A 23,131-nucleotide genomic window follows, 5' to 3' on the forward strand; every position below is an offset into this window, starting at 1 on the left:
ACCACCAAACACAAAAATAAGGCATAACTGAATTTCCTGAATTACCATTTTTCTTTACATTTTACAATTTCTATAGTGTATGTCCATGCACCAACATCCACTAAAAAAAAAACTCAGAGAAGCTGCAGAAAAACTAAAGAAAAGCTTTTCTCACCTGGAGAGCAGCTGGTGCCATCCTCCTGCAGGGTGAAGTCTGGGAAACACGAGCACTTGTAGGAGCCCACAGTGTTGATGCACAGGTGCTGGCAGAGCTCCCCCCCGTAGAGCAGACACTCATCCAGGTCATCTCCAGGCAGGCTGTTGGACAGCTCAGCCTCACTGCTGATGGACAGTGCCTCATGGTGATCCTCCCTCTCTGAAACTACAGCAGAACACCTCAGGAACTACAGCAGAACACCCCTGGAACTACAGCAAAACACCCCTGGAACTACAGCACAGCATCTCTGGAACTACAGCAGAACAACTCTGGCAGCTGTTCTGGCCTTGGGACTGCACAAAACACGGTGTGTGGGCACACAGGAAAAGTCAGATCTGCCCAAAACACTGCAAGGGCATGAACAAAGCAACCCATCCTGGAGATAACACCCTTGTGCTGGAGAGCCCTCTCTTCCTTCCCTAAGGCTGCAGGGACAGGTATTTTACAGAGCTACTGGGAAACAGCCACAAGGAAGGTGAAAAGCTCACCTTTCACTTGACTTCCAACCTCACTTCCACTGACATTTGAACTAAGGCACTGTGCTGAGCCCCATCTGAAATTGACCCCACAATGAATTCCAAATTTCAGGAGAAGAAGTTGTCCACTTTGTTTGGAAACTTTCCAACATCACAATTTGTTGGCTTCTCCTATACAGCAGCCTGGGAGGCACTGAGCAGTGACATGGTTGTCCTTCCTACTGCCTTTAAACACTGCCCAAAGCTGGAACACCACCTGCCTCCACTCTTGACCAAGTCTGACAAGGCTTTCTGTGACACTGAAGTTAATCCCAAAGTGAGTTTCTTAGTTTTAATGGTGCAAATCTTGTATCTGGGCTAAACAGACAAATGGGGATACAATTCAGCATCAGAAAGTCACCCCAGGACATCTTCTCAGTCAGTTTTTCTTGAACACACACAGCCAAAGTTCCTTGCTCATTGAGGTCTCAGGTATATTTAAGGATGAGAAACATCCACATGTTGTAGCCTGCTTTAGGAACAAGGCAGTCTGTGGCTGGTGTGAGAGGACAGCAGCCCCTGGAGGTGTGTGCGTGTGTGTGTGTGTGTGTGTGTCAGACAGAGGGACACTCACCCTTCTCGGGGGTTGCCGTCGGCAGAGGCTCGGGGTGCCGCTTGATCTGGGGCTGCACCAAGTGATCCCCCCCCTCACAGCAGGACAGCAGCACGTGGCTGCAGGGGTAGCCCAGGTTGATGTTGGACTCACAGCTCTTCCCCTCGCTCCTCAGGCGCAGGCCCAGGCTGCAGCAGTCACAGCATTGCTGCAAGACAGGGGGAGCGTCAGCAACCAGCACAGGGAAACACTGAGAGAACTGCCAGGGCAGTGGTGGGCCCCCACCCCTGCAAGTGTTCAAAGAATGTGTGGGTCTGACACTTGAGGACATGGCTTAGTGGAGAGCAGGGTGGTGCTGTGTTTACAGTTGCACTTGATGATCTTAGGGGTCTTTTCCCACCTTAGTTCTATTCCGTGATCTAAAACAACTTCAGAGATGAGCCCACACACACCTGGAACTGATCTGCACTTTCCTAAGCAGTGGAGCATCTGGAAAAGCATTTGGAGTGCAGACAGTTGTAAATATCAAAGCTTTATTTGTGCTTGTTTTTGCCATTCTGCACCAACGTGTCAACTGCAGCCACAACAAACACAAAGTCTGGCTGTGCCAGTGATTTCAGCAACTCCACACGCCAGGAAGGAGTCATCTGCAGATCAGCTCCTCCCAGCTTACACTCACAGGCCTTGCTTGTGTGTAGTGGGAACAAAAATCATAAACAAAATAACACAGTTCTGCACCTCTTTGCATTAGAGCTCAAAACACGATCAGTTTGAAGCAATGTGAAAGGAACTTGCAGAGACCAGAGAGTCGGCAGCATCCCAGCCCTGTCAGGTATCAGTAAAGACTCTCCTCTCTGCACTGCTGCCCTGCAAACCTGCTCTGACCTTTGCCTGCCTGGCTGTGCTGGACAGCATGCTGCTGAGACTGGCTGGAGGGAGGCCAGGCTCTATTTGATGAGTTCCTTGCCTCTTCTTTCCTTCCTCAGAGTATGTGAACAGCAGCTTCCCTGACTCGTTCATCTCCCACCTCTTGCAGTTTGCTCTGCTGCAGGTGGCAGACAAAAACTGTGTGCTGCTTTACTCACTGCCAGACAAATCTACTGCACAATCAGGCCACAGAGAGATATCAGATAAATGACACCAGACTCAGAAAGTCCCTGCTGTGGGTGCACAGTGCACACTACCCAAGCAGGGCAGTTAAGGAGTTGTGAGTCTCTGCTGCAGACATACTGGGGTCACACCTCAGCTGGAGAGGCCTTTGTGCATTTGAATTTAAGTGTTCTCTCACCCCTGATTTATTTATTTGTTCATGTATATCAGCTACAAACAATCTGCTTCACTGACAGAAAAGCACAGAGTCTCTTTCCCAGTGCAAGTCCTTTGCTAGCCATCCACTCACTGAGTTTACAATGACACTGGAACTGTCTGTACTCCAGTCTGCTCAAACAATCTCCCTGTGAAAAGGTGTCAGACACAGCACATGAAGGGCAAGATTCAAGCTGGCAGCAGGACCTCTGTCAACAGAAAGTCCAAGGACAGAGCAGTTCCCAGGAGGGAGATCCCTGACCTGGGCAAGGCAGATAAGAGAGGCAGTGCGGTATGGAGTATGGAAGTGGGGAGGGATCACTTTCCATCACTAGAAATCCTAGGTGGGCATTCCCATTAATCCAGAGCCTTTCTCTGCAAATGCATCCCCTGCCATCTCCATGCTCAGAAACTCTTCTGCTGAGCCCCTTTTTTCAGCACAGAGTGGGGGTTGGTGAGCATTTCACACTCAGTGCGCAGCCTGGCATGTTCATCCAGCACTGATGGCTGCGGCTCACATTTTATGGCCTTGCTTCCTAATCTGAGAAATCCCCAAACATCATAAACAGCAGACATTACTCACATCTGCAAATATGCACAGCCATAAGGAGCTCCCTTCACATGCCCAAATAAATACATTTGTGAAAAATTTACAGTATGGGCCTTGAGGAGGATGAATTATTTTGCATACTAAATAGGTTAAATTATCTTTTCAAAAGAATATTAAAACAAATAAAAATCTAGCCATAATGAATTCTGGCCCTGGTAAAAAAGGGAAAAATTCTTCTTGCTATCCTCCACAAATCAAGAACCCTCAAATTAAAAACTTTATGAAAAAAAAAAATTCAGTTTTCTGCAATTCCTTTGTTTTAGCTCAGTTTCATCACCTTCAATACACAAAGTAGAAGTTCAAAATAATACATGTTTTTATTTAAGTATTGTAAAATATGCAATATTTGCCTTGAAGACCATGGCTTCTTTCAGTCATAGTTTGATTCACAATTTATCCCATGTGCAGGCATGACAGAGAGTATTAAATCAGTCATACATCTTTGGACTCACATATTTTCCAGGTGAACAAAACTGTCTCATTTTCCAGTGGAAAAACTTTTCGTTGAAAAGTTCCTTCTAAAATGCAAAAATTGGAATGCCTCGACCTTTTGTTAGCTGCTTTTTGAACTTCCCAGCAATTCTACAACTGATTTAATAGCAAATACGACCATTTTTACCTTGCATTTGAGAAACCCACCTTGAGAACCATTCTTTGGCTCACAGCTTTCTTTGTTCCCCTCAAAACTTTCTTTGCTGGAATCCTGCATAATTGGATTTACCATGGTGGAGTCTCCATCCACCAGGAAAAATCCTTAAGCCTGTGCTTTTTGTGTTAGAGTAAATAACAATTAAAGCATCCTAAGATTAGGTTGATTTAACAAAGGCTGAACTCCTGGATCTGCAAAACCAGCACTGCCACATTCACCTTGAATCAAGAGGTGAAAATATCTAAAATGCCTGAAGACCTACAAATGTTTGTAACCTGGAGGTAAAACCCTGGGTTTTGGCAAACAGTGTAAATATCTTGTTGGGATTTGGGACAATTAATGAATCTTTCTACATTCTAGAGAAACTTTTTTGATTTATGCCACTGCATTTACTAAAGGCAGACAGATCAGGAGAACCACCACTATGGACTGTCAGCATCTTTTGCCAGATCCCCTCTGACACAATGTTTAACCATAATAAAATTAAAAAATTTTCTTGTAACACAAAGCATTAGAAAGCAGTACAAAGTTGGATTATTTTGTATTACATCAGTACATACTGTAATGCTAAAGTAATATGAAGTCTCAACAGTCTCAATATTTATTGACTTTTCAAGCAGTAGCTGCAATGACTCAAGAGCTAAACGAGATAAATAGGTGAGCAAAGCTGTTCAGTAATTTTCCTGTCTCAGATGGTTTATCTTAAAAGAAAAATCCCATTGGACCTGGCATGAGGAACCATTCCACGGGAGTATTTTCTCACAGGTTTCAGCTCAGCCAGGAATGATGGAGCTCTCCCTCCTCACCTCTGCCTGAGGAATGGCATCTGTAATCAGGCTGACTCCACAGCCTGCTCTGCCTGGCATGCAAACGACCCCTGGTGAAAACCTCACAATAACAATTCTGTCACATTTCAGACATATTAATGTCTTCTCCTGAATGCACAAATTCTCCTTTTACTCTAATGACAGACTTCAGACCCAAATTAACAGTGGTTCTGAAGATGACATATCAGCACAGCTAATTAAGCCTTAAACCCTGCAGTGGATATCCACGCTCTCTGCTCTTCCAGTGAACAATTACCTGTGAGAGTCTGCAATGCACAAGAACAGACAGAACTAATCAGGTTCCTGCTGAGCCAACCAAGCTGCACTGAAGCTGAGCTATAGCTATGTAAATTATGATCAGAGGGAAATGAATTCTGAAAGGCACTGTTCTGGTGAAAACAGGACAAGCCAGCTGCTGAATCTTCAAACTGGTTTAAATTGGTTTGGCTCCACTGATTCTCACAAAGCAAATCTCATTCATCTAAGTGGAGGCTGTGGCTCAGGATTTGTGATTTGTGCTGTCCATTAATGGTTTGCCTCTATTTATGTACAAAAGCTTCCATCATCATCTAAATGCTTGTTCCTCTGCTCCAGCACTGTGTAGAACTGGGAAAGGGAGCCACAATTCAACACTGGAGCCAAGCAAGCTGCCCAGAAATGGGTTTCACATTATATCTTCAATTAAGTTTTACCCCATCATTTTCTAAATTCTTCTACACTATAGATATAAAAACTAAAATGGACTTTTCAGCTACTTCCAAAGCAAGGAAGCAGAAGCAATACAGCCAGTTAGGTCTACGAAAAGGAGAGGAAATCAATTCAAAACAACATTACTGTGAAGTTTCAAAAGGGGCTGCAAACTGAAAAGCAAACAGCACCATTTCACTGCCACGTTCCTGCAACTACACCTTTCCTGTGGCCCACAGCAGTGCAGGAGCATGAGGGAAGAGCTGGCACAGCTGCACAACCAAGAGGAGCTCACCTTGTAGGAGGAGCTGGCACATGGGTCGCTGTCCTCGGGGCCGCACGTGTCCCCATCCTTGGCGGCGAGCATCCCGGCCAGGCAGCTGTTCTCCCTCACCGTGGCCACACAGCACTGTTTCTGGGCAATCCTGCAAGGGCCAGCACAGGGTCACACAGCACAGGGACAGGCAGCACAGGGTCACACAGCCCAGGGCCAGGCACCACAGTGACACACAGCACAGGGCCAGCACCACAGTGGCACACAGCCCAGGGCCAGCATAGGGTCACACAGCCCAGGGCCAGCACCACAGTGGCACACAGCCCAGGGCCAGCATAGGGTCACACAGCCCAGGGCCAGCACCACAGTGGCACACAGCCCAGGGCCAGCATAGGGTCACACAGCCCAGGGCCAGCACCACAGTGGCACACAGCCCAGGGCCAGCATAGGGTCACACAGCCCAGGGCCAGCACCACAGTGACACACAGCCCAGGGCCAGCACAGGGTCACACAGCACAGGGACAGGCAGCACAGGGTCACACAGCCCAGGGCCAGCACCACAGTGGCACACAGAGCAGGGCCAGGCAGCACAGTGACACACAACCCAAGGCCAGCACCACAGTGACACACAGCACAGGGCCAGCATAGGGTCACACAGCCCAGGGCCAGGCACCACAGTGACACACAGCCCAGGGCCAGCACCACAGTGGCACACAGCACAGGGCCAGGCACCACATGACACACAGCACAGGGCCAGCACAGGGTCACACAGCACAGGGACAGGCAGCACAGGGTCACACAGCTCAGGGCCAGGCACCACAGTGACACACAGCCCAGGGCCAGCACCACAGTGGCACACAGCCCAGGGCCAGGCAGCACAGTGACACACAGCCCAGGGCCAGCACCACAGTGGCACACAGCCCAGGGTCAGGCAGCACATGACACACAGCCCAGGGCCAGCACCACAGTGGCACACAGCCCAGGGCCAGGCAGCACAGTGACACACAGCCCAGGGCCAGCATAGGGTCACACAGCCCAGGGCCAGGCACCACAGTGACACACAGCCCAGGGCCAGGCACCACAGTGGCACACAGCCCAGGGCCAGCACAGGGTCACACAGCACAGGGCCAGGCACCACAGTGACACACAGCACAGGGCCAGCACCGCAGTGGCACACAGCCCAGGGCCAGCACAGGGTCACACAGCACAGGGCCAGGCACCACATGACACACAGCACAGGGCCAGCACAGGGTCACACAGCCCAGGGCCAGCACAGGGTCACACAGCCCAGGGCCAGGCACCACAGTGACACACAGCCCAGGGCCAGGCACCACAGTGACACACAGCCCAGGGCCAGCACCACAGTGGCACACAGCCCAGGGTCAGGCAGCACAGTGACACACAGCCCAGGGCCAGCACCACAGTGGCACACAGCCCAGGGCCAGGCAGCACAGTGACACACAGCCCAGGGCCAGCATAGGGTCACACAGCCCAGGGCCAGGCACCACAGTGACACACAGCCCAGGGCCAGCATAGGGTCACACAGCACAGGGCCAGGCACCACAGTGACACACAGCCCAGGGCCAGCACCACAGTGGCACACAGCTCAGGGCCAGCACCACAGTGACACACAGCCCAGGGCCAGCACCACAGTGGCACACAGCTCAGGGCCAGCACCACAGTGGCACACAGCTCAGGGCCAGCATAGGGTCACACAGCACAGGGCCAGGCACCACAGTGACACACAGCACAGGGCCAGCACCGCAGTGGCACACAGCCCAGGGCCAGCACAGGGTCACACAGCCCAGGGCCAGGCACCACAGTGACACACAGCCCAGGGCCAGCATAGGGTCACACAGCCCAGGGCCAGCACCACAGTGACACACAGCACAGGGCCAGCACAGGGTCACACAGCCCAGGGCCAGCACAGGGTCACACAGCACAGGGACAGGCAGCACAGGGTCACACAGCCCAGGGCCAGGCACCACAGTGACACACAGCCCAGGGCCAGCACAGGGTCACACAGCACAGGGACAGGCAGCACAGGGTCACACAGCCCAGGGCCAGCATAGGGTCACACAGCCCAGGGCCAGCACCACAGTGACACACAGCCCAGGGCCAGCACAGGGTCACACAGCACAGGGACAGGCAGCACAGGGTCACACAGCCCAGGGCCAGGCACCACAGTGACACACAGCCCAGGGCCAGCACCACAGTGGCACACAGAGCAGGGCCAGGCAGCACAGTGACACACAACCCAAGGCCAGCACCACAGTGACACACAGCACAGGGCCAGCATAGGGTCACACAGCCCAGGGCCAGGCACCACAGTGACACACAGCCCAGGGCCAGCACCACAGTGGCACACAGCACAGGGCCAGCACCACAGTGGCACACAGCACAGGGCCAGGCACCACATGACACACAGCACAGGGCCAGCACAGGGTCACACAGCACAGGGACAGGCAGCACAGGGTCACACAGCTCAGGGCCAGGCACCACAGTGACACACAGCCCAGGGCCAGGCACCACAGTGACACACAGCCCAGGGCCAGCACCACAGTGGCACACAGCCCAGGGTCAGGCAGCACAGTGACACACAGCCCAGGGCCAGCACCACAGTGGCACACAGCCCAGGGCCAGGCACCACAGTGACACACAGCCCAGGGCCAGCACCACAGTGGCACACAGCCCAGGGCCAGGCAGCACAGTGACACACAGCCCAGGGCCAGCATAGGGTCACACAGCCCAGGGCCAGGCACCACAGTGACACACAGCCCAGGGCCAGGCACCACAGTGGCACACAGCCCAGGGCCAGCATAGGGTCACACAGCACAGAGCCAGCACCGCAGTGGCACACAGCCCAGGGCCAGCACAGGGTCACACAGCACAGGGCCAGGCACCACATGACACACAGCACAGGGCCAGCACAGGGTCACACAGCCCAGGGCCAGCACAGGGTCACACAGCCCAGGGCCAGGCACCACAGTGACACACAGCCCAGGGCCAGGCACCACAGTGACACACAGCCCAGGGCCAGCACCACAGTGGCACACAGCCCAGGGTCAGGCAGCACAGTGACACACAGCCCAGGGCCAGCACCACAGTGGCACACAGCCCAGGGCCAGGCAGCACAGTGACACACAGCCCAGGGCCAGCATAGGGTCACACAGCCCAGGGCCAGGCACCACAGTGACACACAGCCCAGGGCCAGCACAGGGTCACACAGCCCAGGGCCAGCATAGGGTCACACAGCACAGGGCCAGGCACCACAGTGACACACAGCCCAGGGCCAGCACCACAGTGGCACACAGCTCAGGGCCAGCACCACAGTGACACACAGCCCAGGGCCAGCACCACAGTGGCACACAGCTCAGGGCCAGCACCACAGTGGCACACAGCCCAGGGCCAGGCACCACAGTGACACACAGCACAGGGCCAGCACCGCAGTGGCACACAGCCCAGGGCCAGCACAGGGTCACACAGCCCAGGGCCAGGCACCACAGTGACACACAGCCCAGGGCCAGCATAGGGTCACACAGCCCAGGGCCAGCACCACAGTGACACACAGCACAGGGCCAGCACAGGGTCACACAGCCCAGGGCCAGCACAGGGTCACACAGCACAGGGACAGGCAGCACAGGGTCACACAGCCCAGGGCCAGGCACCACAGTGACACACAGCCCAGGGCCAGCACCACAGTGGCACACAGCCCAGGGCCAGCATAGGGTCACACAGCACAGAGCCAGCACCACAGTGGCACACAGCCCAGGGCCAGCATAGGGTCACACAGCACAGGGCCAGGCACCACATGACACACAGCACAGGGCCAGCACAGGGTCACACAGCCCAGGGCCAGCACAGGGTCACACAGCCCAGGGCCAGGCACCACAGTGACACACAGCCCAGGGCCAGCACAGGGTCACACAGCACAGGGACAGGCAGCACAGGGTCACACAGCCCAGGGCCATGCACCACAGTGACACACAGCCCAGGGCCAGCATAGGGTCACACAGCCCAGGGCCAGGCACCACAGTGACACACAGCCCAGGGCCAGCATAGGGTCACACAGCCCAGGGCCAGCACCACAGTGACACACAGCCCAGGGCCAGGCACCCACTGTCACACAGCCCAGGGCCAGCACCACAGTGACACACAGCCCAGGGACATTTCTGACATGTCCTGGAAACATCCCAGTGCCACCTAAACTGCCCCTCTTGGAACATCGAAACATGTGCAGGAAATTATCCTGGCTGAACTATTTTTAAAATTAGTATTGACTTTGTATATCTATCCCCTGGATCCCTGGCAGTGCCCAAGGCCAGGCTGGACACTGGGGCTTAGAGAAACCTGGGACAGTGGAAGGTGTCCCTTCCCATGTCAAGGAGTGAAATGGGATGAGCTTTAAGATCCTTCCAATTCAAACCACTCTGGGACTTTGTGATTCTGCTTCTTACAACCTTTAGGTAGTGAACTGAGCTGGAGCAGACTCTTGGGAGCTGCAGGAATTGCAGGGCTCCAGCACAGAGAGTGCCCTGGGGCTGGACAGGGGCAGGGTCACACCTCTGCCCACTAGCACAGCTCCCAATGGCAGCAGCAGGTTTTGGTCCTTGCTTTCCTGACTCTCAGGCCACACACTTGAATACTTTTTAACATAAAATGTTTTCCTTAGACATAATGTTTATAGGTGGGCTAAATCTTTAAAACAGGGACACAAATGAAATTTTACAAGTAAGACAGTTGAACCCCTCTTCTCCTACTCCTTTAAATCCCAGGAGGTTTACAGGGACTGAAGCATTTAGGATCTGGCTTTTTAATCTAAAACCAGCCTCAGATGTGCAGGTGCAACTCATTAATGTACTGGCTTTGCACCTCCTTAGGCCTAGGCTGGAATAGTTAATCTGCCTTTACTTCACAGACAGCTGGTATGTGTCAGTTATGTCACACCAGACCCCGGGGGAGGACTTCAATCTCAGTAACCTTCAGAAAGGTGCCATGATGCTAAATTTGATAAAAGGGATTATGCCAAGGTTTTGCAATGATGGGATCATTTGAGAATGTGAGTCTGCAGTGAGTTTGCCTCATCCCTCCCCAGAGGCTGCTCCAGACTCGTGGGCAGGGAATGGGATGAACTGCAGCTTGTGGGGTGCTGGGTCCAGGTCACCCTGCAGCCAGCCCTGTTCTGCTGTGCAGGGGGCACCTGGCTCCCCCTCTGACACCAGCAGGAGGGTCAGGCTTGTGGTTCCCCTTCCAGCAGAACCGGGGGCCACTCACACAGCACCATAAACACATCCCTTAATACACTGACATGGATAATCACTGCACTTAGCACTTGCCCAGGGGAAGACAAGCTCTACCCTCCCATTTAACTGCAATTCCACAGATGGGCAGAAAATGGGAAACAAAAATCTGTGCTCTGCTCATGGGAGAGACAAAAAGAAACCTTTAAAAGCTTTCATTCAGATTAGATTTTGGGCAAATGGAGGGGAAAATCCTGGCTTCTAATTAGCCATGAGTATTGCCAATCTACAAATAATTCAGACAATGAATGACACAGTTCCCAGTCTCCTGGACATCCCACAAACTACATTTGACTTCTTCTCAAGGGCTACTCTTTATGCTAACCCAAAATGTTCAGTTTTACCTTACGTACCTGCAAATATCACCATCCATTCCACTTACAGGGATTTCTGTGCACTCCCCATTGTCTATAGCCCACTGCTGGCCAGCTCCACAGCAGCTCTCAATCAACTCCTTTGTGGAACCTGTGCAAAACATACACACAGATTTTTTAAATTATTATTTTGTACTGAATGGATTTAGTTTAACTCTGCTTCTTAACGTCTTGACATTATCCATCATGTGGTGATGTCTTTCAGAGGGAACAGCAGAAGGAAATTAAGAATTTTAAACACTGTAAATGACATAAATGGTTTGAAGAAAATTCCAAATTTGACAAGTCTGAACAAAATCCCAAGCATGAAAAATCATGCTTGGCCACTTGGCACAAGTTGATTTAGTCATTATGATGCTGTAACAGTGCCCTCACTCCACAGGCTGGGTTAGCTCAGAGTGCCCCAGCCTTGGATGGTTCAGCTGGCTAAGAATACAATGAAAAGGGTTTGGGAGACCTAACTGTGGCTGTGAAACACTGGCATGTAGTTACTAACATGTAGTAAGAGAGATAAACATGGAGACCTGCTCTAGTTCCCACACTTTTCTTTTTGGATTCTCACAGAAGGTGTAAATTTGCAGGTGGCAGTGAGACAGGATTTTGCTGGATCCTTTATACCTACTGCATAGACTTAGGGCACTTTGTTCTCTTTGAGCCTTTAGGGAAGAACAGCCCAAACCCATCCTGGGGCCACTGCAGGTGCAGGGGGGTAATGACCAAAGCCATTTGTGTCCCCCCACCCTGCCTACACACCGGGGCACTGGCACCACAGCAACCTGCACACGGCACTCAGGCTATGCAATACTTTCATTTTATACAGCACATTAACAATCTTAAAATATCCTTGAGTCCTGAGAGCTGCATTAGGTGTAAGAGTTGCTCTGTGACATTGAATGGTTGATCTGTGCAGTTAAACTGGCAGGAAATACATCCAGTACCAGATAATTACAACACACTGCTATAAAACAGGGAAATTTTAACGTAGTTTTAATTCACTCCCTTGGTGGAAACTTCATTCATTTTACCAAGTGCTGAAATACATTTGTTGCTCTTGCTGGAACATGAGAATAGAGCAGAATTTAACTATCTATATTGCAGTAATCTACATGATTTATTATTCAAATAAAAGCGAGTTACTCATTCCTCACTGAAGTTCAATATCAGACTGCTCTACTGAAGTGCCATACTATTAACCAGTCATATTTGCAAAATATATTGCCTTTTGTTGTGATCTTATGAATAATTAAACCCAGAATGAAGTTATCATAAAATAAACAAACTACTGCATTTTGTCTTCATCAGGAATTTTAAAAAACCTGGACTAACTCATAGTAGGACTCACATTTAGCACTAGCATGGATTTATGATACTTTAATTCTCCATTAAGAAGAACAAATACATACAACTAAATACACTCAGAGGACTGAGGATCACAGAGCTTCTATTCTGGATAGAGATTTTCAGCTCTGTGTCTAACAGGCTTGGAAATACTAAAACATTCAAACAGAGCTTTGTTTATTTAGGGCTTCCACGATATTAGCAGATTTAGAAGCAGATTTGCATCTGCTCATGGAAAACAAAGCAATTTTGTTTGAGAACTCTGTAATCCCGAGTTTTTTATATACTGTGTGATACTTCCTAAAGTCATTTCACAACCCACCTGCTAATAGATAATTTGCTATTTATAGATTTCTTCACTAAAGAATAAAAGGTAATTTACATCAGGCTGTGCTACAAAACAGCAGCAGTTTCCTCATTTGTTTGCAATTCAGAAACTCACCTCCTGCAATTACCACTCTGCATCTGTCCAAAGGTATGAACTACAGGACACTGTGGTCTCATCTCAAAAATTTGTGTATTGTCTTTTAAAGACACTTAGAAGTTCATTCAAATATTCTGAAAACATTTTTCCCTCAGAGAATTTTAACTCTTCCCTTCCTGTGCTTTAAAGTTGTCTCAGTGCCTGACCCAGCCCTGAGCAGCAGTGGGATGGCCTCAAGCTGACCCAGGGGCACATCCAGGTTTTCCATGGCCACATGATATCCACACACCTTTTACATGCTAAGAATTACACCTGTCAGCTACAAAAATATGCTGTGGGTGGGTGTGTGTATTTCAGAAAATTTAGTTAAAGCTCAATCTGAGGAAAACACACAGTTCAAGGCTACTAAATTATTTCCTCTCACTGTCACAGTGAACTGTAAGTTTGTTAGAGCAGCGAAGGAGACAAAGTGGATTTCCATAAACTTTCCTCCCCTTTTTCCCTCCCAGTGTTCAGAAACTATGTTTCCAGAGTGATAAATCATCAGCCAACTCTAGAAGGTCAAGAAGGGATAAAATATCTTAGTTCCTTGCCAGAGCTTTTTTGACACTGAAGTTTCCCTGATTTCAGCTTCACCTGAATTTCCACTCATACCATTTCACACCTTTAACACCTCTAATTTCGTTGCTTCCTCCCATTCTCACGTCGGGTCTGCAGCTCTGTGGAGGAGCATTTGCATCAACTGAATAACTCCTATTATGCAAATGCCCATTCTGGAGCCAGCAGTCCTGACTGAGCTGTCAGCAGCTTTATCCATCATTGCATTCCAAGTGCTTCTTTTGTCTAAGCAGAAAGACAGACAAACCTTTAGACATCACAACCTCCTCAGTGAGCTCAGTGAGCTGTGGCTGCCCCTGGATCCCTGGCAGTGTCCAAGGATGGGCTGGACACTGGGGCTGGAGCAGCCTGGGACAGTGGCAGGTGTCCCTGCCATGGCACTGAGTGGGATTTAAATCCCTTGGCACACAAACTGACTGTGAGTCTATGAATCCTCACACAATGGGAGCAGCAAGAACTAACCCATCACACCAACCAATCCACCCAGGCCTCCCACCCACGAGTGGACAATTATTTCCCTTCCTACTAAAATTACTCCAGGAGCCATGACATTAAGGAGGCTCAGATAGTAACTTCAAGTAAAGCAGACACAGTGCAGGGACCTGGATGGAATCACTTAACTGTTAGTCAAGTGCAGTTCAAAACTGGTATTAACCCCACAATCAACTATCTATAAGCAGGGAAAGCCAGAGCACTGCAAGAATCACCAGGAGGATCAGGGGTCAGGGCAGGGCCCCTAGGTCTCTTCATTGCTGGCTTTAATTCACACTGTTAATTGCTGGATCAGCACTCACATGTGAGGGGCAAAGGTCATACTCCCAAAACTGAGTTGAGCTCCTGCCATTATGATGGAACTTCCTATTCCATTCCTACACCTGAGGAAAGCAGTTTATCTTCCCCAAAACTACAGTATTTACACTTGCACCCAGCACACACACTTAACAAGAACTGTTTGCTCTCACTGGAGAAAAATAAGTTGTATTTCCTTATCAAATACCTGCCTGACAACACATACCCATGTATTATGAAAAATAATGACAAAAACATCACAGAACAACTTGGTGGGGTTTTTAAAATACTGAAAAATAACTGTTTCCAGTGGGTCTTTCTTCTGCTCCAATCTCTTCAGCATTTAAAGCTCTAATAAATAAACAACAAAGTACTGTAGCTTTACCCTTTAACAGGTTGTCATTTCCTATCTCATCAACAGCCTGAGAGGCTTTATTGAATTCCCTCAATGAATTTCACCATTTAGGTGTGCACTGTAAGGTGCTCTTGATTTATCTGGGATGGCAGGGGAGGTGTTTTAATGAGTAAGGTAAAGAGAAGAACATTTATCTTGGCAAAGCCAGGGGAGGGGAGAATGACAGCAGAACCCAGAGCCAGCTGCTTTCACTCCAAGCTGAGCTATCACTTACGTCATGGGGGCTGGCTAAGCTCTCCCCAGGACCTGTTCCCAGATAATGAACAGAGTTTTACTCTGTGCAGGTTCCTGCAGGCTCCTCTGTGCTCAGGATGTGTCTGACTCTAAATCTCCCTGAAATGAGGGCAGTGCTCGAGGGTTTCCATCACCAAACCACACTGAGCTCCCTGCTCAGGATGGGGTTCTAACCCCCGTGCTCTCCTCAGTCTTTGAGGCTTCTTTCTTGGAAATGCAGATGGAAAAGCAGATTGAAAGAGAAATACAGGCTGAGCTGAGCATTCAGCTCAGTGCCTAATCCTTTCCCTCCACCCTCCTCAATTCCTGCCTGCCATGCCATCACCACAGCAGTGGCAGGGAGGTCCATCACACTTGCAGCAGCCTGCCCTCATTTTAAACCTCATGCAGCAAAGTGGTTTTCTGTGCTCTCCTCCATCCTGTGAAGGCAGCCATGTCTCTTTGGGAACCCATCCCACTACTCATCCAGGACAAGTTCCTGTTATATTGCCTTCACTCCTTGGGAAGCATCTGCTTTCTATTTCAACCTGAAAACATTCTGTTTCCTAAATTATTCTTTTTTCATAAATTCCTTATGCTGGCTTGCTTGGCAAAACATAGAGAGCTGTGTCTGCCCCAAGGCACAATGAAAAACTGGATAACCCAAGCTGAACGTTCATTTTACTGTGCATCATACAGTGGAGACATACATCAACACAGCCTCAGCCAGGCTCGTTTGGCAGATTTAGTTCAAAGTGTGAATGAATAGCAACCTTATACTCCCTCTGGCTTTAGTTCTGTATAATCCTTGTAAGTCAAAACATGTATTACCTGTGGCAGAGGCCAGATAATTTAGACGATGTTGGGTCTTTAACGTTTCCATGACAGCATTCTTTATTAGATCCAGGTTGAAAGGAGGAGGGGGTTGAACAACGAAATAAATTCTTTAACCCTTTCCACCAGCTACAAACCCAAGCAATTCCTCTTCCTGCTGTTTCAAAATGTGTCTCCTTTTGCTGTATCCTTCTGCCACAAAGTTTGAAGCAGATCAGTTCATGCACAATCATCCTTCTATCAGTTACAATAATATCTTGGAGCAGGCAGAATGTTTCTTGCCCATCAGCACAGTCTTGGCTGTATTTTCCCCCTCAACTCTCCTTCCCCAGATATTGCACAGAGTATATTTATGCTGGCTATTAACTTTCAAAAGAGCTGAGGCTTTGGAAAGCCTGGTTCTGATTACCCTTGTAATTCCTGTTTGAAGAATTTTATCTTAGGCAGAGCAAGCTCTTTGCATGATCTGCTTTGTGGCTAGGTAGGCTCCTTTCTTCAAAGCATTTCCACCATCCCTGTTTAATTTTAAAGTTAAAATTCAGAGGAACAGTGTTTATTAGGGTATGTAGTCAGGCACTGCCTGTCAGAGCACTTGGGAAAATTAGGCAGGATCACTGAATCTGCTGCAACTCAAACACTGAGTAAACCAAGCATTTCCAGGATGTTCTTAACCAATTACTAGAAACAAATATATGTGTGTGTAAGGCCTTCATGTAGCTTAACCTGCTTCCCTTAAACCTGAACGTTTACCTACAGAAAACATGCATTAATTTCACCATTACCCATTCACACCCACACACTGCAATGTTAGGGACAGCCATCCATTAAGACGTGTTTGTGCTCTAAATTTTAAAAGTTTAGCAGGGAAAAAAGGTCTTTGTTTAGGACTGGGAGTGTTGATCAAGGACAAGCCAAGCTACCATGCCATTTTAGAGCCCAACTGCCTAAAACCACTACACACACTTTAAACATACAATCCACATAAACAGATTATGCATTCTCACACCAATCACACAGAAACTGTATTTTTGTTTAAAGCCTGAAGGAGGATTTTACTTGTATATCTGAACCACATCTGATTTGCTGGGGCACAGACTGCACTGTGCACCCCTGGCAAGGGGACAGACAGACAGACAGAAAATGACACAACAGGAGCCATGCACACCTTGAGAAGGTAAGATCAGAGAGGAAATGACATGACAGCAGCAGTCAGTGGCCTGAACAGCCCCAGGAGTGCTCCTGACCAAGTATGTGCCCTCCAGCTCTGTTTGGCTGAGCACTGTTGACAAAAGGATTCTGAACAGCAGAGAAGGAAACTTCTGAGTTCCTGCTTAGGGAGCAGGGACACTTAACTGAATAGAAGAGCTGTTGTAGAGCTCCATTTCCTTATCTGGGAACCCTCCAGGATTCCTTGCTAGTCCTTGTCAGGTTTATAATCATAAATTACATTGCTCCTTTATTTTATGATGATGTTCTGAAGAGATCACTCATTTCCTCAGGCTTTCCTTTACCAAGTTTTGTAATCAGCGTTTGGGCAAGAATTTCAGCAGCACTGATTGTGGCCCAGGGCATTTCCTGGATTAATGACAGGCTGGAAGAGCTGATGGCCCCCAGTCCTGCCTTGATCCAGCAACCCCAAGGAGCTTTAAACCAGGATGCACCCACTGCCAGAGCAGTTATTGTGAAGGAACTTCAGCGGGACACTTAAGTCAACAGCAAAGAAACAAACCTCCTTTTATCCCTTACAAAAGTAGGAGGAAATAGTAATTTGAATGGGGTGATAATGATGTTTAGATTGTTCCAGGGGAATTTAGCAGCCCTAGCAGGAAGCACAGCAGGAAATCTCTCCTTTGCCATGCAGCATGCCTCAGAACCACAGATGTTTGCAAGCAAGGGGGTTTAGTTCCCTAAGAAAATAATGGTTTGGGGTAGAAATTAGGAAAAAGGAGTTTTTAACTTCTAAATGAAGCACCTGGTCTGATGCTGCTACTGTGGTTTCTCACAGCAGGGACTGGGTGACTCCTTTTTTCTCATTCCCCCCTCAGGCTTGGCCTCCAGCTCAGACTGTCCAGGGTGCAGCTCAGTGTAACCCCACAACACACCAAGAGAAACAGATTCACACAAACTGTTTAATTACCTAAGTCCTTCTTCCCTGTCAAAAATCTACAGCACTGAGATCACACACAAAATTCATTGATTTGTTTCAATTCTATGTTCCTAATTTTAAGTAGCTAGTCACTCAGATATGTGTTCATCAGGATAAATGACACCCCTGAAATACCTGCCAGCACTGCTACTGAAATCACCTTCAAACAAATAACTGAAAATAATTGTGAACTATGGCAGAAGTGGCTGTTCTCACCTAAAGCTGGATTTTGACCCCCTGCCCACGGAAGCCTACAAACACTGCCTGCTCCTTTACCAAAAATTCAAGCACAAAGCCCTTGAATGCAGAATCACAGAATCCTAAAGACTTCTGTGGAAAAGACCTGAGATCAAGCCCAAGCATCAAGACAGCACCACCATCACTAAACCATGTCCCACATGCTGCATCCACACCTGTTTTGGAACACTTCCAGGGATAGGGACTCCACCACTGCCCTGGGCAGCCCTTCCCAATGCTTAACAACTCTCTCCATCAATAAATTTTTCTCTAATATCCAACCCAAACCTCTCTGGCACAGCTTGAGGCCATTTCCCCTCGTCCTGTCCCTTGCTCACTGGGAGCAGAGCCCAACCCCTCCTGTCAGGGACTCGTGGAGAACCAGAAGGTTCTTCCTGAGCCTCCTTTTCTCCAGGCTGAGCAACTGCAGTCTGGGGTTGTTTATACACAGAATAAATAAATCCATATTAATATTTAGGGCAGTCCCTAGTGCAGCAGCAGTGATGGAGCTCAGATACGTGCTGACCCCAGTCCTGCCCGAGGCGCAGCAAGAACAGGTGGGACAGGGATTCCTGCAGGAACAACAAGCAACAGCTGCATGTACAAAGCATGAAACAGTCAGCAGGATGCTGTGGACAGAGCAGCATTTCAGCCTGTGTCTGTCTCTACAGAAACTCTTTCCTCAGCCACCTCAGCACTGTGTGGTTTTTGGGAGCTCCCTCCCTGTGCACACCCCACTGCAGCGAGCACAAGGACAGAGCCAGCATCAGGCTCAGATTCCTCCTGCTGGTCCTGAGCAGCCAGAGACAGACAGATGTGCTCTGGGGCAGACTCCACACCCCACATGCACAACCTGAAACAGGCACAAGCTAAACCCCAGCTGGAGCTCCATCTCCTGCAGTGCACTCTGGCTCACACTTCCTACTTGGACAACACAGGCTGCAGCCACTTGTAAAGGAATTTACATTCACATTTCAGTTTGGAACCAGAGATGAAGAGGGAGAAAAGGGACTGACTTGTGAAAAACTACAACTATGTGATTCAAATGTGCTTTGGAGCACTTGGGATAAAGCAGCAAATTCTAATGGAGGGTGGAGGAGTCTCTTCATCTCTCCCACAAAGACTTATTACTGTTACTTTCTGAAGGAAAAACCCAAAACAGAGTAAAAGAAAATATTAAAAGAGGTAGAACTTCACATGCCACTTCATCAAAGCTTTTCTAAAAAAACTTCAGTCTTTATTACTTGTGTGTAAATAAGTAGACTGCACTTCTCAGTTTCTCTCTTTTACAATATTCAACCACACGCCAGGAAAGCAACATCTATTCCCACAAAGCACTTACGCTAATTACACCTGAATGATCAAAATATCAGGATGGTTGATCTGTGAAGTTTTTTAACAAGGTTTCTAGTTTAGGGTGCTATGAGCTAGTGATGAGAGTAAAGCCTTAGTACTGCCCAGAGGCTGCTGAAAATAAGACCCATATGAGGCTCTTTGTGGTGATGCAGCAGTAAGAAAGGAACAGTGTCTGGGTACTTAAAGACAGACAAGTCTGGACAAGCTGGAAAAACACAATAACTTGCTGAGTCATCAGCCAGGAGAAGGGATAGAAGTGGTTGGAACACTGGGCTCTGGGTGGGTTTGGAGTACCACCAAGCTGTGCACACACAAGCACAACACTTAGAAAGGCCACAATACTTGACATTTTTCTCAGCATTTAATTTGATAACATAAAATAGGTCTTTCAGAAACTACTCCATAGAAACAGGTCTTTTATAAACTACTCCATAGAAGTAGGACCCTGCATACTATTTGCTCTCTCCAGCAACTTTACAATTTTGACTTCTTGCTGCCGAAATCTGTTTTGTTTTTATTTGGGTTCAGCAGTTACATCTTTCTCTGCTGCATCTGCAACCACAAATGGATGTGAAATCCATCTTTAAAAGCAAGATACAACACTAGGGAGCACTTACAAGCAAACCCATAGATCTCAGTGCTGGTGGCATCCCCTCATTTTCCTCATCAGATGCAATTTCTGCCTATTAACCTCCCAAAAGTTGTCTTGTCCTGAGAACGGGCGCTGACAAACCAAGCAGCACATCCTGCACATCCCACATGGGACCCTGGAGCAGCAAACACTGGTGGGGAGCTGCCAGCTGTTTCCCAAGCACTGCAAGACATCAGCTTTCCCATGGAGCAGGGCCACACGGTGGGGAGAGGTGAGGGACTGCTCCCCTCCACTAGAGCTGGAAGTGTGGGTCACAATCTGAACCCTTTGCCATTCCCTGCAAATCTGCAATGAGGAAGAAGAGGGGTGAAGGTGAGGCATACATGGTGATACATATGGTATATAAGGTGAGGTATATATGGTGATAACAGCATATCAACACATACCCCTGCAGGGTCTGCAAACCAAAACAAAAGTCTGAAACCCTTCTCACACCAGATAGGCGAATCCTTATAACAATTTGAAGTAAAATCTCAACATTTTCAACACATTAATGTTCTAGAAGGCCACTGACTCTGCCAGCACAAGCTGCAGGTATCTAAGTTGCATTTTGATTGAAGAATTTTCCACTCCTTCCCAAAGACAAGATAAAGCTTTCTGGGGCTAACTGTCCCTGTGGCCCCGATGGTCAGCACAAGGTCATGGGAGAAGGATTTTCTGTAAGAGCAGCACAGTTAAAGGCTGAAGCTGCCAGGCCAGGGGCAGCTCCAAAGCTGTGGGACAAGAGCTCCAAGCTGCACTCCCTTCAGCAAGGGTCAGGACCACCAACAGAGTGTATTGGCAAGGCTGCTCTTAGGGAGGAGTTGTTTGTTTATAAATTCAAGTAAAATGCGCTGCAACCACATTATAATGAAAGATTGGTTATCTGGCAAAAGCCAGTATAAACCCTCTTGGGATCACAAGCTTTCTAGGCAATTTGTTAGAAAAACTCTCATAAAAAATATGAATATTCCATTTTCAAGAACAGAAAAGTGCGATCCACATGTTCCAGGTTAGGACCCCTCTCTTTAATCTTCTTGTGTGAGGCAGATTGCAGGGGCAGGGGCAGGGCTGTCACACAGGGATAGCCCCACAGTGGCAAAAGCAGCAGTGACCCAGCTGCTGTGAGAGACAGGAGTGACTACAGCAGCCTTACAGCACCAACAGTGTCATCTGTGCCCACCAGGACTCCTGCAGTTCTCACCCTTGAAGGATTCCCTGTTTCACTACTCCTTTTCCTCTCTAAGAGTCCCTTAGTCTTCTTCTTTTCCTATCTGTACACATTACCCCTATTTTTCTTATCTCATCTCTTTTCCCTCATCTCTTCAGAAAATCTCCAACAAGAAAAAAAAAAACCCAAACCAGTCCATTTTCCTCCCAGTCAGGATACAAAACAACCATCCAGCAAAGCCACCACTGCTGATGCTACATTTCTCACCCAGTCTGCCCTTTCCAGCCCCAATCCTCTGTGCACATCCCCTTGCTGACTCAGCAGAGGTCCTTTCCAATCCCCACTGTCAGCACAGGAACTGACTGGCACCACAACCCAGCAATCAGCATTGCAGGAACCTGAGAGAACATGGAAACCTGAGCTTCATGAATTCCCAACAATGTTCAGATGACTTACATGTACAGTGCATGCAGTGTAAAGTACCACTGCCTGGTGTAGTGCAACCATTTGTGATTGAAGGCTAATTACTTTTCCTCACCATCATCTGTTAAAGTCATTATTAGCACAACTCCATGCAGTTGATTTGTGGAGGAAAGTGACTTCCTTAGGAAGTAATATTCAATACTGAATGGAGTGAAAACAAGCCTCCTAAATACAATTCTGCTTTCCACATCCTCTTATCTCTATGAATGTTCCCATGCTATAGTTGCCTAATTACCTGTGAGAGGGAGAACTGCTTAGCCACTTCCAGCTTTCCAAGGCTTTATGTCAATTTACAATGACACAAAGAAGTTTAATGACATCAACTGTCACTGAGATTCAGTGATTAAAAAAGGGGTTTTTTTGCAAACCTCTGTACAGTAGAGCTGGTACATAAAAAACAACTGGGAATGAGGAAAATACCCTTAAATGTAGAGGGTTACAGTAGTTCCCAAGAGTCAGCAACTGCCTTCAAACAAAATCACCCCAAAAGCCCACACTGCCCAGTTCTCTACCAGCTCCATGCAGATCCAACTCCAACAGAAACACCATAGACAGGTAAAACCTCCTAAATGCTATTTCCACAGAACAGGTCCAAACCACTTCATATGTTAAAAAAGTCAACTCAATTTGATAGGTTTGTTTGACATCGAGTTATATTTGCTAAAAAGAAAGACTCAACCTTTTTTAACCCTAGATGTAGTATTTTCCCAGTCCTGTTTGGTGTACAGAAACAGGTTACAAACTGGATTTCGGAACTGTGTACCCAGCACCATCCAGCAGTAGCCCTGCTGGAGGAATGCATGGGATCTGACATTTTACTGAGCAATAATCAATGACAATTTTTTTAACTTGCTGATTGCAGATGTAACTCCAGCAACACCTGCACAAATGCCCAGCCTGTCCTGATCCTTCTACACTAGAATGCATACACTCTTTTAGCAACCATTTTATGACTTTCAATTCTGAGGACAGACTGACCTGACACTAATTAGAACAGCTTCAAGGTGAGGATGCTTTCCCTTCAACATGGCCCTAATTTAAATCCCAGAAGTCTAACTCACAATAATCTCTCTTTATGCATATCTTAAAAATCTCTTGAATGCCTTAAGAAGTGTTTAGCTGCTATCATTCCTATCTCTAAAGATACGTAGAGCAGAGCTAAGCTCAGGTCATCTTCGCATCAGCC

General features: G+C 48.2%; 2 protein-coding genes across 6 annotated transcripts in view; both read right to left on the minus strand.

Moving 5' to 3' along the window:
- The window catches only part of LOC306807311 (uncharacterized protein), a 1,031,843-nt gene that overhangs the window by 254,715 nt on the left and 753,997 nt on the right, over nucleotides 1–23,131 (minus strand). The window lies entirely within an intron of this gene.
- Nucleotides 1–23,131, minus strand: part of FBLN2 (fibulin 2) — a 91,151-nt gene that overhangs the window by 21,812 nt on the left and 46,208 nt on the right. For all 5 annotated transcript variants that reach the window (XM_079316758.1, XM_079316757.1, XM_079316760.1 and 2 more), the window contains exons 3-6: nucleotides 11,270–11,381; nucleotides 5,638–5,767; nucleotides 1,286–1,472; nucleotides 155–361 (exon numbers count right to left, since the gene is read on the minus strand). In XM_079316758.1, the coding sequence (XP_079172884.1) occupies nucleotides 155–361; nucleotides 1,286–1,472; nucleotides 5,638–5,767; nucleotides 11,270–11,381 (636 nt within the window). The remainder of the gene's footprint in view (nucleotides 1–154; nucleotides 362–1,285; nucleotides 1,473–5,637; nucleotides 5,768–11,269; nucleotides 11,382–23,131) is intronic.

The sequence above is a fragment of the Erithacus rubecula genome, assembly GCF_903797595.1.
Source record: "Erithacus rubecula genome assembly, chromosome: 13".
NCBI lineage: Eukaryota > Metazoa > Chordata > Aves > Passeriformes > Muscicapidae > Erithacus > Erithacus rubecula.